Here is a 16,252-nt window from a genome sequence, read left to right as displayed (position 1 = left end):
TGGCAGGAAAACGACCCAGAGGAAGACCAAGATATAGGTGGATTGATACGGTACAAAGTGCCTTAGACGATAGAAATATAAGATCTGATAATGTTGGAGTTTTGACAAGTAACAGACTGATTTGGAGGAAAATTTGTAGATAGGAAGTTAGTAATGATGTAATTTTTCATGTAGTACTGTCATATCCTGTACACCCCTTGAGGGTACATGGCAGGAATTTCATGATGATGATGATGAACATGTAGGACGATAAATTAAAACGCCACTTGACTAAAATTATAAAAAAAGTGTAATAGTTTATATACATAATATTCAAAAAAATACACCACACAGTTTTTTGTTATTGTTATTTTGTTATGCTTTTCTCACCCAGAATGATGAAAAAAAATCACTATAGTCAGAATTTTTTTTCAAAATGATTCAGTTTTCACAAAATGAAATGACACTAGCCTCAAAGTAGTATAAAACAGAAACTAATATAAGCTATGTAATAGCAGACAATGATGTAGCTACTTCCATCACCTGATTTTGTAACATACATGCTGCAAGTTGACTCAGTGCTGAAAATTATGATGGGTTTAAAAGACATTTCACATGGAACATTGTTTGCATGTGCTAGCAAATACACTTTTTTTCTCATACTTGTGTTTTACCAGTAATTGTGTTATAATTGGTGTTAGACCATGAAATTTATAGAAAAAAATCGGATTGTTTACATAGATGATGTAAGGCAATAAAAGTACTATATGATATTTTGGTATTCTAGGACACTTCTGACTAAATCAATCCAGATCCTGTCTCCCTCTGGGTCTTTTTCCTAGTATCAAATACCTACTTTTCTAACCTTTCTTCTCCCATTCTGTTTAAGCGACCATACCACATTAAATTAGCCATGTGCTCACATTCTTGAATGCAAACAATGTCAAGTTCTTTCTAACGTTTTCATTTTTTAAAATGATTCGGCCATTGAAATAATCGGTTCCCTCCACTAATTTTTCTCAGGACTTGTTTATTTGTTGTCTCTAGTCTTTGATAAAGTGCTTTATTTTTGATCCAACTCACAGAGCCATAACTTAAAACTGGTTTAAATACTATTGTGTTTAAAATACTGCTAGTTTACATTAGGCTAATTTCTCTCTTATCCCACATACCATACCAGATTTGCTTATTCAGTTGTCTATTTCCATTTAGTAATTTGTCATCTTCATTAAAAACTGCCTAAATATCTGAAATATTTTATTTGCTCTACAGCTTCTCCATTGAGAATACAGCTGAAGTTTTCTATATTCCTATCTATTTTCAGCGTTCTGGTCTTTGTATTGTTGATTTTCATGTTAAATTGATTTGAGTTGTTATTCAATTTAGTTAGAGAATCCTGAAGATGAACTGAATTTGTTTAGAAGTATATCATCTGTCCATTTGTGTGCCCATTTTGTTAAAAGCTATTATCTGGTGTATGAGGACAAGGTATCAGAGCTGTTGCACAAACTGAATAAGAATTCAGCAACAGAGACTGATGGGATATCAGCATGGGTGCTAAAAGAGTGTTCAGCTGAACTGGCTATTCCTTTGACCAAGCTATATAAGTCTCAGAACAGGGAAGATTCTGCAAGAATGGAAAGAATATATGGTAATTCCACTGCACAAAAGCAGTGCAAAGACCAATGTATCCAACTTAACCAAATGGCTGACTGACTGATAACAAAAAATGATATACAGGGGATGTGAGTCTGCAAGATTTAAGGTAACTAGTGGTATACCACAAGGATAAGTGCTTGTGCACTGTTATTCAATCTATACATTGATGATATTGGATAGGATTTGACAGGTGACATAACTATTTGCTGATGATGCAAAGATAGGTAGGATAATCAGGAATGATTTGAATAGGTTGGAATTGTGGGCATGGGAAAATGCATGTCAGTTCAATGTCAATAAATGTAAAGTCATGCACTTTGGCATGATTAGATATCCAGTGTTGTATTATATTGGTGGGATTATGTTAGAAGAAACTGATCAAGCTAGGGATCTTGGAGTGTTAGTATATAGGAAGTTGAAGTTCAGTGACCATGTAACAAAGATTGCAAATAGAACTCAAAAGATAACTGCAATGCTGAAACAAACTTTCACATGTAAAGATAAGGATGTCATTTTGCCTCTTTGCAAGGCCTTTATAAGATCTCACTTGGACTATTGTGTGTAGGTCTGGTTTCCATTGCTATTTTGATACTGTATCAGACAGTGCAAAGAAGAGAGTCAAAAATGATATCAGGATTGTGGAATACTGATTATGAAGACAGATTGAGAATTTGAGATGAAGACAGATTGAGACTTACAAACTTCTGGAAGGGTCACACAGGATTTCAGTTGAAGGAATATTTCATTTTATGGAGGGCGAGGAAAGGACATGAAGGCATCCTTGGAAGTCAAGAATGAATGCTGCTAAGAAGGGGAGTGAGGGATAGATATTTCTCTCATAGGGTAGTGCATAACTGGAATGGATTGCCATTGGATGTTGTGTGTGTGTGCAAGCAGTGTGAATCAATTCAAGAACAAATATGATGGCTGGTGCACGTAGTATGTGGCCTCCCTTGATGAGTTCCACTTCCTGGTGGTCTCTCTTAATAATAATAAAGCAAAGATGCTAAGTTTGATATCTTAGATTTTAATATCAGTTTAATGCCACTTGCTTTCATGATGGGTTTCATATATGTGATGAGTGAATACGAGTGAAGATAGTGTGCACCTGATTTTACATCAAACCACCTATATTTCCTTCAATTCAAACTGCTGAATTACAACTTAAATACAGTCTCTGCATAATGTTCCATTTACCACATATAATTGTTCAATGTATATATAACTAACATTTTGAAAATGCTTTACTCTTATTACTTTGTCATATGGCTTTTCCAGATCAACAAATCTTAAGATCCTTGTTTTATTTCCATGATTTCTTAACTATTTGTTGTAAAGTAAAAAATCCGATCTTGACAATCTCTATTTGGAATGAACTCAGCTTATTATTATTTTATTTATTTTTTTATCCTCCTTCAGGATCTCCATGGAGTCCCTAGAGTCATTGTGGGAGGCTCATTCTATATAACAAAAATCTATTGTTAAAACTCCTTGAGCTCATTCACTCAGGCAATGCATTCCCAGTTCAACTATCCTTGCTATCAAGGAAGGACTGCATAACCCTCATCAACCTTCTTTGTGATGGGGATAGGAACTTGTAATTGTTTCCTTTGAATGAAGATGTCCGGGACCGCACATGTTACATTGAAGGAATCAGTGTGCTCATCGCTGTCTGGAAGGATTGCGTAACCCCATTAACCTCTCTTGTTGATAGGGGCTTATAAAAGACAAGATTACTAAAAAGATAAGATTACTAAATCTTAATAACTACTTAATAACTGATGAAATGAAAACTGGTCTATAATCTGACACTTCCAATTTAGTACCATACTTATGTAATGGCACTGTCTTATACCCCCTTCCACTCCTTGGGCACCTTTCCCCACAGCCACTGTCATTAAAAAGTCAAGTCAATGGATCTTCAGTTCTTTAGTTCATTCTCTCAAAACCAGTGCTGAAATCCCAACATGCCTTGGCATCAAGGGTACTCAGCATTAGTATTTGAAACACACTCTCCTCTTGCACGTCTAAACTTTGAACCTTTCCCAGTATTAAACCTGATTTTTTCAGGATTAAATAATCCAATAGTGTTCATTAAACAACTCTACTAAGCCCTCTACATCAGTCACCCTACTATAATCTTTGTCTAAAATCATTTTTCCACAATCATTTCTCCTCCTACTGGCAACAAAATGAAAGAATTCTTTAGGATTTTCCTTGGATCTCAGGGCCAATCTCTGCTCATATTCAAGTTTTGCCTTTCTTATCATATTAGTCACTCTCCTGGCCAGACTCATTCTTCATACATCTGCTCTCCACCCCTTTCCTTATATTTCTTCCATAACCTTGTTTTCACCTGGAGTTCCCATTGACATCATTTGTCGTCTACTTCACTCAAGATATATAACTTGCTATTGCTGCTAAGGTTATTATAATTCCATATAAATTAATTTCCCTTTGATACTCTTGTATGTCTATTCATCCTCCAAGTCAAAACACAAGGTCACTCTCTCCAATCGAGGGTAGAGACGCCACGATCTCAGTTACAATCAGATCTTCTGATGCTATGACCAAATCCAATACTCTTGAAACTAGTGTTATTTCTACATGTTGTGTAAGCATTTGTCCCTCAATAATTACAGAAATTCCATCCCCTGACTATTGCATGCAGTTTTCTCTTCCCAATTTATACTGCTGTAGTTAAAATCTCCCATAACGATCATTCTTTTTGAATTCACCAAGTTCAACTGCCTAAACATCACTGCTTGCCACCCTTTATGCTCCCTGGCTAATAGAAACTTCCTACTAAATATCCTGTCCTGCCTACCTCCACCAGGTACCATATGTTCTCATGTTTTTCCTTGCTTCTTGCATTTCCTTCAATTCTAACTGCTTACTTAACTTAAATATAGACATGTATTGTTCTGTATAATATTCCATTTAGTCCACATAATTATACCATTTTGAAAAGATTTTCTCTGCACAACTTGTTGTATGGCTTTTCCAGATCTATGAAATTTAAGATCCTTATTTTATTCCAATGATTTATCAACTATTTAATGTCAAGTAAAAATCTGATCTTGCCAACCTCTATTTGGTCTAAACCGAGCTTATTCTTCAAGTGTGCTTGCATAATCTTTTCCTTCATGCTTTACATGGTGATCAGATCAGAATGCATCATGCAAATTATGGAAACGACTACCATGTTAGAGTAAAACTTTAGTTTAATATAAACCAAAATAAACACTCGACATTTCGACTTCACATTAAGGTCATCATCTGAAGTATACACATATACACAAAGAAACAAGCTGCACTATAATCTACATGGCATGCTAAAGTTACTGACCAACCATTTCAACTATTGGTCTGACCTCTGGTGAAAAAAAAAAAACACCTTACTACCTCAAAGCTAGAGTCCTATTATTATTATTATACATTAGGTTACAAAATTAAATTAAGCTGGAAGCAACATGTTTAAAAAAAGGAAAAAATTACAGCCAACTGGTATAGATAGCGGCCAATAAAAGATGAGAAATTGCTTAAAAGTCCTAAAGTCAAGATTTGCTGGAAACTAAGTGGGCTGAATATGTGCCAGCAAACCCTGACTTTAGGACTTTAAGCAATTTTTCAGCTTTTATTGGCCACAATCCATAGCAGTTGGCTGTACCTGCCAAAACAACTAACCCTGAAAATGGATGGCACTCCAGCGTCGAGCCCATACCCGGCCGGTCGCTGCCGCAAAAATAGCCTGACTCTTATGCGACACCGAGTAGGAGGGTTGCAGCAGCATGCGTGGAAGGTGTCAGGCATAAGCCTGCCTAGAGTCACCATTGATGCAGATCTTGGTAATAGTAGCAAACACTCAAGTGAGAACCTTGAGGACTGACATGGAGAAGGGTTCCATGTGAACAGCAGTTGAACATGGGTTAGTTGGTCCTAAGGGATAGGAGAAATCCGTTCCAAAGCGGGACATTGCAAGAAATGAAAAGCTGGTCCTGCCAGTAGACTGAAAGGGAATAGGGTTAATATTCTTGAACCAGAACACAGAGATCAGCCCTTCTCGAACCAAGTGCGGTAATGCAACCAAACTCAGAGAAGTTGATGGAAATCACGGGGAGAGTTGTCTTTTCTTTATAAGGATTTGGCTCCCTGGAATCTGTTTATCCAGCAATGGGGATGCTATCCCTGTAAAGCACCATGCCTCATGCAGTGTCCAGAGCGCTCCTGTCGGCCCTTGAAAATCCGAGGGGGAGAGAATGATTTTCATGCCAGACTGTACCCACATCCGCAGCAGGTCTCCAAGGTGAACAGCCTCTAGTCAATGGAATGACATAGGTAAGGGGAGTTGGCAAGATGGATCCGTAACCTCAGGACAAGGATTGGCTCTGAGGAGTGGGCAGGTCGGGTTCGGGGATCCAAAGCAGGTATGGCACTGGGCAAAACTGTCCAGTGATGGAATGGCTGAGCCCGGACCAGCATTGGGGCCTTCTCGTGGAATGCCTCCACTGTATGACATGCCAGATGGGCCATCTGGCATGACCGTTTTGGCCAGCAACTAACAGCCGACTCAGAACTGGCACGGACCAGGGGAATCTGACTGTAATTAAAACAAAGCAAATTGTGATGCCTTTTGAGAGTTGTTGTTGTTGTTGTCGCCAATGTTGATTTCTGCCCAGTGATCTGCATGTTTAAGTGAAAGAATAACAATCAAGATCACGGATAATTGGCAGGACTAAGCATGACTCTCCTTGAAGACGACGTGTTGGATGGAGCCCTGGTTCAGCTGGTGAGATTACCTATGATTTCTGTCTTTGAAAATCATCAGGGGGAAGTCTGATGAGTGATGGTGGCACAAACTTCATGAAATTCCTGGTGAACTAGTATCGCGATACCAGGTCCGGGTGACCTTTGAGGATCCCGAAGAGCTCCGCTGTGAAGTCCGAGAAGGATTGGGCCTTTGTGCTGTCTTTAACGTGGGGAATGGCCATCCCAACTGTGCACCTATGCATGAGCTTATCGTAAGAAACTGGCCATTGAACATCTAACGATGCTCAATGGCCGGTTTCCATTACGACGTTGGAGGGGTGTACTCCATTAATCAATCAACCCTGTCCCAGAACAGTACTTGTTGGAAACCTTTCTCGAAATGTCTAGCGATGCATATTTCAGTGGGTTGTAGTTGAGTGGATAGTTCATTAATATGGACTTATGGAAAAATATATTGAGACCCACCCTCTGAGTTTCAATAGATCGCAGTATGGTGGCTGCTCTTCTAGGTATGACACCCAGACCAGTACCTAGGTCATCTGCAGACGATTTGGTGCCCACACGTCACACCTGAATGGTACGGCATAGGAAGCAGCTGTCATAGTCTCAACGGCTGCCTTGATTCTTCCGTTCTAGTGGCCTCATCGCTACTTGAATTTGCACCTTATTTACTTATTTTCAGGCTTCTTTCCCAATTCCTTTGATCCTTTACTCAATCTAACTTACATGCTAGCTTACAGCTAACTTACCATCTATCTTACAATAAGAGCTATGAGCTAACTGACTGCTATAGAAAGATCTTATTTTCATTCTTATATTTCACATAATAATACATTTTTCCGTAAGTCCATATTAATGAATCATCCACTCGACTGCAACCCACTGACACATATATTGCTAGACATTTCAAGACAGGTTCCCAACAAGTACTATGCTGGGGCAGGGTGATGGATTAATGGAACTCATTATTTTTATTTATTATTTATTAATTTTTTCCTTTTGTAAACATGTTGCTCTCCAGCTTAATTTAATTTTGTAACCTGATGGATAATAATAATAGGACTCTAGCTTTGATGAAGTAAGGTTTTTTTTTTTTTCCCCATCAGAAGTCAGACCAATAGTTGTAACGGTGGTCAGTAACTTTTGAATGCCATGTAGATCATAGTGCAGCTTGTTTCTTTGTATATATATGTGTATATTCCAGATGATGATCTTAATGTGAAGGTTGAAGCGTCGAGTGCTTATTTTGGTTTATATTAAACTAAAGTTTTGCTCTAACATGGCAGTTGTTTCCATAATTTGCATGATGTATGCTTGTATAAATCTTACCTGGAAGATTTTGCAGAAAATTTACTATGTAATTCTCACATTCGGTTTTATTTCCCTATTTGTAGATGAGAACTATGAAAGCATTACTCCAATCATCTGGAATTCAAACTTCTGATCATGCCTTTTGAATTATGGAGAGTAGCCAGTGCATAATTCAGAAGGACTGCAATATAGCCATTACATAATTTTATACCTTAATATTTGAGAATTGCCCTTTTCTCCAAATTTTTCTAAAACTTTTGTACATGCCTGGTGGGATTCATTTCCTACTCTGCTGTTTACTTCTCCAACAATGGAGAACTGATAGATAAAGGTTGAAGTAATGCAGAAGTCATATTTCCATAAACAAGAGGTGTCACACCTTATTACTAAAATACTCTGGATTAGAGATAGATGATGAAAGGATAAAACCAAGAATATAATTTCTTGGCATCTTTAATTTATAGTATAACCAAGTGAAAAAACTTTCAAGACCATACAGAATGTCAGTGTTAATGTCCAATGAACCAGAAGTTTAGAGTAAGTTGAGAAAAATTTCAAGAATGGTTTCATCTACCTTACTGAAACGTAAATTATCTGTAAGTCCTGAAATTTAATGTTAAAAGTAAACTGAATTGTAACCAGTTAACTACAAGAACAATATATTCTAGAATTCATCTACAAAATAAAGTTGTTTCAAACTCAAAAATTACAAGTACTCTTTCTAGTGCATCCTTAAATTATTATGTTGACAGTCACATTTTATTTTTTAAGATGGAAGTAAAACAGAAATTATAAAAAAGATTAAATGTCACATGCACACATAATCACATGCCACTTACCTGGGATCAGTTCTGTACAATTCATCATAGAAACCATAGCTATAACTGCTGTAACCATAACCATATGGGTCATAATAATTATAATAGGCTTGATCTGGTCGATAATGATCAGCACTATAACCTAAAACATTAGATCACAAAGATTATACAAGGTTTAATTACTTTGGACAACAAATTTGAGTTGTTTTTTTCTTACCTTAATAAAAATTAAAGTATTTCAGACACATTTTTAAATATTAAATTTGAAAGTGACCATAAATTTAATGACAGCACCATGACTTTTTCGAAAAATACATAACTCAGTGCACGTATTACACGTAATTAGGTAATAACATACAATAATCCTTCAATTATTTGACTTCAGTGAAAACTCAGTTTGCTGGTCAAATAATTGAAGGGGGTCAGTTTACTGAAATATCATAACTAGAAGGAGACTTCACATAGCTTATAAAGAACGGAGAGAATTCACTGGGCTATTGACCAAATGTGCATCATTTGGTCAATAGTGCATCCTATTACTAGTTGTAGTAAGTTGCTGAATACATGAATGAATAATGGGCTGACAATTTGGGACTTTTCTAATGAAACTTTTCTATATCAGCTAAATTATAAATACAGTTACACCCCGAGTTACGTAAATAATTTGTTCCATAAACCTTTACGTAACTCAAATTTATAAATTACATACTTGTATGTATGCATTAATTTTTTTGCCATTAATTAGATATTTAAATTTTTAATATTTTTTTATTTTTGGGATGATTAAAAAAAATCAATTATAAAAAAAAAGTATCAATTGTATTTGAATAATATACATACTGTAAATTTTAAATCCCTATATAAGGACATAGACTTCTCCTGGATAATCAGTAAACTTAATGGTATCTGCTTCTGTTTGTCAGATCATCGATCCAGTGAGACAACAATTTCTCCATCTCTGATATCAGGCCAAGCTTCTTCTTGGTAATAATTGTGCCCTTCAACACTACCGTGCTTTTCGTGCTTTCAACAATGAGAACTTTATCTTTCACTATTGTATTCACTGTCGAAATAGGTCGATTTATTTCTCAAGCTATTGTTGATAGAATTTTCCCTGCCTTCATACATATGAATTATTTTCAGCTTTTCTTCTAAAGTAATTGCAGACCTTTGTTTTTTAGATTTATTACCAGCGCATTAGGTTTTGCATTTGTATTCCATTTTAAGGATAAAAAACAAAATTAGCAGTGATAACAAGTGATTGACTAACCGCAAGAGGCATCTACTACTGTACTGCAGTAAGGCTGTCAAAGACGAACCTGTGCAAAGCCACAAACATGTTCATATGCACTAGTAGATTATTATGTAACTGCGAATTTACGTAAGTCACATGTTACGTAACTCGGGGTGTAACTGTATATTATAGCACAACAATAAGAGTCTGCTATTGTATCAGTCATATGAAATACCCCAAGAGAAAACAGAGCTGGGATGTTAATTATAAAGAAACAAAAATTGTCGACATAATTTGTGTTAATGAAACAAGCTAAATTGGTAGATCCTTCAAAGCATGATTTATTCCTGCAACAGAGATGAGGAAAAAGAATGATAAATGCCATAGCTATATCATTTAACATTAAAATGCTTCAATAAGAGGTAACTACAAGAAAATGTGAGCAAATTTCAAAATGTAAAAAATTGAGTTTTTGCTTTTTTAAATTGGAATTTCATTCACAGAAGGGTTGTGAAATCTATAATGCATTAGTATTCAGGTAAACTAGTGGTTAAATAATTGGGAAATACTGCACAGGAGATGAAACATGAAACCTTTTCCAGTCACACCAGCCTTCCAATGAGTGAAGTGGTAGTCTAATGCTAACCACCTAACATTGTCTAAGAAACTGACAATCTTCCTTGGTGGTAATAGAATTCCAGCCTACTGGTTGAAGAGCAGAGATGCTATCCATTCAACTAACTAAGTGACAATCTGCACCTATAATGCTGATGTAGGCAAAATAGCAAAAGTAGAAGGAATTCTTTAAATCATTAAAAAAGTCCACTGGTATAAAATGGGGAGAAAGGGACAAGTTCTTTATGAAAACTTAAAATGGTAGATGACATAGAATTCACATGGTGTACCGCTAATTATTCAGATATCTGCACTAATTATACACAAGTGTGTGTGTGAGAGAGAGAGAGATTTTATTCCATATGAATAAAACTGTTTAGCATCCAGAAATCAACAGTAATTAAATAAGAAATCATGAAATTATCTGAATTACTAAATCATGTCACATGCCACTTGTTAATTCAAGTGGCAATTTTATGCAACTGAAAACAATATGTGCATTCAGTTGCTAAAGTTTAATATTCAAACATATTATATATACAGGTGTCCCTCACTTTATGCGATTAATTGGTTCTATGAAATAATCGCGTAACACGAAATCGTGTAAAGTGAGTTGAATTTAGCATTGGTGAGATAGGAATAGGGGTTTCTTCAGAAGGATAAAAAAATTAAACTTTACACCTGTGAGCCAAAGAAATTTTGATGAATGAATTATTTAAACTTATAAACAAAACACACAAATTTCATCGTTTTGTTGAGATTGAACACTTGCTGAGGCAAATAACCATATTCCTGAATTACACTTAGAAATTTTGCTGGAAAGTTCTCAGCAGCAACAACATCAGCTCCCACAGCCTCGCTAGTCAGCTTGAGATAATGGAATCCATGTCGCACCTTGAAATGTTCAAACCACCCAGCACTTGCAGCAAAAGATTGCACTTTAGGATCAGAATCTATAGCATTCGAATCAAACAAACAAACTTTTTGCTTTAGCCTGGATAATCAAGGTGGATAACGGAACAGCATGCTGATTTTCATGTTCAATCCATTGGGCCAACATCCTTTCCAATTTCTTCATAATTGGTGCCTTTATCTGTGTTATCTTAATTGTCGACATTCTCGTCGCACTTTTACAACTTTCTTTTATTTTCTCTGCTTGATTTCTTATTATTCTTAAAGTTAATTCTGAAATTCCTGCAGCTCTGACTGTCGACTGTGCTCATTACATTCATACCACTTTATAACTTCCAATTTTTTCTCCCATGTTATAGCTTTTCTCTGTTTTTCAGTCTTGGAAGTATTTTTTTTATCACAATTACCTCTTTTTTTCCATAATGTTTGCATTGCGGAAGACTCCAACAATGGAGCTTACTAGTTCTGCTTACCAGACTACAATCCTACAATGCATCACATGAAATTCCAAAGGGTAGTTACGAGGGTGGTCTGAAAAGTTCTCGGTCTAACAATGAAAAAACGAATTTATAATTTCAAAATTATTTTTATTTTTCAACATAATCTCTCTTAAGACTAATACATTTATTCCAGCGATGCTCCAGCACCATTATCCCATTCCTGTAGTGGTTCTCAGTAAGATCTGAGAAATACCCCTCTACAGCTGCAATCACCTATTGATTAGAAGAAATATGCTGACCAGTGAGGAAGGGTTTTAGTTTTGGGAAGAGATAGAAGTCAGAGGGAGCCAAATCTGAGGAATAGGGGTCAATGTTCCAACAATTCAATTCATAGTGCAGATCCCTTAATTTTTCCATAGCCAAAACACCTTTGTGGGAAGGTGCATTGTCCTATGAAAGATGATTTTTTTTCTTCTGCAAACCGGGTCTTTTCTCACGAATTTTTTCGTCTAGTCTGGTTAAAAGATCAGAATAATATTCCCCAGTTATTGTTTTACCCTTTTCAAGATAATTAATAAACAAAATGCTTTTAGCATCCCAAAACACCGATGCCATGACCTTTCCTGCTGATGGAATCGACTTTGTCTTCTTTGGCGCTGAACAACCAGCTTCTGTCCACTGTTTTGCCTACTGTATGGATTCTGATGAGTAATGGTGAATCGAAGTCCCATCCACTGTAAAAAAAAATCGATGCACAAAATCAGTTTTATTCTTGTTGAAACACTCCAAGCACTGTTTAGAGATTTTCATGCGAGTGAGTTTTTAATCTGCTGTGAGCAAGCACAGCCCCCATCTTGAGCAACACTTTTTCACATGCAATTCTTCATGCAAAATATACCCTACACCAGGCATGGGCAACCTTTCCTAGTTCGGGAGCCAAATTATCATTCTGTCTCCGAGTCAAAGGCCGGACCAAATTATTAAATAAATTAATATTAAATGAATTAAAACAAGTTGCTACTTCATATTTCATTTATTTATAATATAATGCTTTGGTATAAAGCTCTACATAAATTTTATAATATAATGAACAACATAATATTTAATGTGAAGATTGGCCTTGTACTTCAACTACGAGACTATCAATATTGACGTTAATATTACTTAAGGATAATTGCATAGAATTTTCGAGGTTTTCGTCCGTTATTCTTGTCCGAATTTTTGATTTATTGTATTTCATCCTCGAAAAAAAACTGTTCACACATATATGTGCTGCCGAAAAGACAAATGATTTTTCTTGAAAGGCACATCAATTTGTATATTTTTCTACCACCAAATAAAATTTATAAAAATCCCTCAAAGCAATGTTGTTAAATTGTGATTTTAGCACTAAATCTGCCTGAAGCTCAATAAGTTCCATCTGTAAGTTTTCTGGCACGTTATTTACATCAGCATCCATCGGACGAGCAAATATAGCGAATGTGGAGTCTTTGGTTTTGAAGTCGACAAACCTTGTATCAAATTGCTCTATTAGTGCCTTAAGTTCATCTCCATAACAATTATAAGGGATATTTTTATGAGTTGCCAGAGGAGGAAAATGATAACAATTTTTAGTTCTCATCTGACTTTCCAACAATCTTAGTTTATTACAAAAAGCTTTGACATCTCCATGCAGTTCATGAACCAATTGTCCTTGTTTTTGCAATTTAAGATTCAGTTCGTTTAAGTATCCGGTGACATCTACAAGGAATGCTAAATCACACACCCACTCATCTTTTACTTGGTTGTGTTTCCTTTCATGTCCATAAAATCTGCAATGTCTTGTCTCAGATCATAAAATCGTTTTAACATTTTACCTTTACTCAACCACCTCACTTCACAATAATAAGACATCTTCATAATCCAAAAATAGGTCTGCCAAATACTCCTTAAATTGGTGGTGATTAAGTGCACGTGACTTAATAAAGTTAATACTGGCTACTACAACTTCCATAACATTTGTGAATTTAATCGATTTTGCACACAGATTTTGTTGGTGGATAATGCAGTGAAAATTTGTTAAATTTTCCAGATGGATCTGTAGTTCTATTGCTCTTTCATGAACTATTCCAATAAATCCCTTCTGTGCACCAACCATTGCAGGGGCTCCATCAGTGCATATGCCAGATAGTGAACTCCATTTAAGCCCAAATCTCTCAAAGACTGTGTTGACTGTTTCAAATATATCTTCACCGGTAGTTGTTCCTTTTAACGGCCGAAGCGCCAATAATCCTTCTGTGATGTTGAAATCCGCATCATCTCCTCGAATAAATATTGCTAGATGTATCAGAGGCATCGGTGCTGTCATCCAAAGCAATTGAAAATGCTTCCAATCTAGCAATCTTCTCTTTTAAACTTTTTTTGATATCATCAGCCATAATTTCTATCCGTCGGACAACAGTACATCTCGACAAATGAATATTCTCGAAGCCTTTTTTCTTTTCAGGACATATTATACTTGCAACATCCAGCAGACATTCTTTGATAAATTCTCCTTCACCAAATGACTTAGAATGCTTATCGATTTTTTCGTTTACCACAAAGCTAGCTTTGACAATTCTGTGGTGCTGCGTTCTTTGCTTGTTGAACATTTGCTGCTGGGTATCCAAGTTCTTCTTCAACTTCTGTATTTCATCTTTTCGTAGTTGTCCATCAATTTGTGGGTGATCCGCATGTCTCGAAGTAAAGTGTCTCTTCAAGTTGTATTCTTTGTTGATGGATTTGTTGCAAAGCAAACATACAGGCAAACCTTTATTCAGAATAAAATAATAATCCTCCGTCCAGTTGTCTTGAAATTGATGATTCTCTGCATCTACTTTTCTTTTTTTTGCAATAACCCCCTGACATTGTCCCAAATTTATAAGCGATATTCAGAACTGTCAAACAAAACTGTCTTCTACACCGCAGGTGCTGAACAGAACACAACATCAATGCAGGCACTGAACAAAGCACAACACCAACGCAAGTACCGAACTGACACATTGTAAGACGTTCACACACGCCGCTAATCAAAGTGAGAAAGAGACCTTGGTTGGAGAAAACAGTGTGTTTTGTGCAAGTCATATGACGTCAGCTTAATGTGAGTTAGTAGAACACACCATGTTTTCTCCCACCATGAATCAGACAAACTTCGCTGAAATAGATTAGGGCCAGATCAAAAGAAGTAGAGGGCCAGATCCGGCCCGCAGGCCGGGGGTTACCCATATTTGCACTGCACATTCTTTTGAAATGCCTATAGTCTCAGCAATTTCATGCACTTTGACTTGCCGGTCATCCAATACCACATCATGCACTTGATCAATGATTTCTGGTGTTGTTACACTTTTTGAACGTCCTTCACATGGATCGTCTTCAAGGCTGGTACAGCCACGTTTAAACTCTGCAGCCCATTTCATAATTGTCAAAAAATGAAGAAGAGTGCCCATAAACTTTTATGAACTTTGAATGAATTCTTTTGGCTTTAAACCTTCTTTTACAAAGAATTTTATAACCGCATGATACTCAATTTTATCCATTTCAAGGGATACAGACAATAGTTTTGCTTCAGACAGCTGTATAAAACAAACTACTTGATAGAATGACTTGCAATTTCACATGAAAGCTTACGACAGATGTACTAACTTAGAAAAAAAAAATCTTGCCGATAGTGTTGCCATTTATGGTCAAGGCCGAGAACTCTTCAGACCACCCTCGTATCATCTTGGTCATATGACTCTGGATCTTCTGGTGTCTCCATCTCCTTGGAACCCTTGTGACCATACCTGCACACAGCAGTCCAGTGGTTTTATTAAAGTGTTGTAAAAACTGGATCTTTTTTCTTAAATGGAAAAAAACTTAATGGAAAAAAGAGAACTTAGCATTCTCTTCATTAGTGCAGTTATATGATGCAATGACTAAACTAACCTTACTAATGCGACCCCCCTAACTTTTTTTGTCAACTCCCTAACTCTCTGGCTTCATTGACTACTTTCAGCAAATTGCAATTAATGTCCATTAAATGTCCATTATGCATAACCTTCTAGTCAGAAACATTGAACTAACACTCACCAACAGAAATAGTCTTCAAATCAGCATACAGGGAATCTATCAGATATGTCCCTTATCAGTCATCCCAACTTAGAGGGAGATATCCAGCAAACTGGATATCTCCCTCTAATCCTTTTCCAGTATCATTTTTATATCAGTCAAATCACACAACAGCAGCCCAAGTAAAGAACCCAGTAATACTCCACTGGTCATCCTCATCCTCTTAGGCTCAGCATCTTGATACATCACTTTCTAATACCATTTTGCACACAACCATCTCTTTGAATTCATGTAATTGTCACACATGTGGAATCCTGTTAAATGCATCAGCAAGATCCAGAATTATTGTGGTATATCCATTCCCCTTATCTCTCAGCTGTCTATAAAACAAACTGATTACTAAAGTAAGACCTACTTTTAACAAACAAATGCTGTCCTTTATAGAAGAT

The 16,252-nt window shown here is 36.3% G+C and overlaps 1 protein-coding gene across 1 annotated transcript in view; it reads right to left on the bottom strand.

The window, feature by feature from the left end:
• The window catches only part of Sec16 (endoplasmic reticulum export factor secretory 16), a 627,195-nt gene that overhangs the window by 416,691 nt on the left and 194,252 nt on the right, over positions 1-16,252 (bottom strand). The window contains exon 11 of the mRNA XM_090400384.1: positions 8,559-8,679. Coding sequence (XP_090256510.1) covers positions 8,559-8,679 — 121 coding nt within the window. The remainder of the gene's footprint in view (positions 1-8,558; positions 8,680-16,252) is intronic.

Source organism: Typopeltis vanoorti, chromosome 1 (assembly GCF_054136105.1).
Source record: "Typopeltis vanoorti isolate ZY-2024b chromosome 1, IOZ_Tvanoo_1.0, whole genome shotgun sequence".
In the NCBI taxonomy this organism is placed as follows: domain Eukaryota; kingdom Metazoa; phylum Arthropoda; class Arachnida; order Uropygi; family Thelyphonidae; genus Typopeltis; species Typopeltis vanoorti.
Note: the sequence above shows the minus strand (reverse complement) of the source record. Positions and strands in the feature narration are given on the sequence as shown.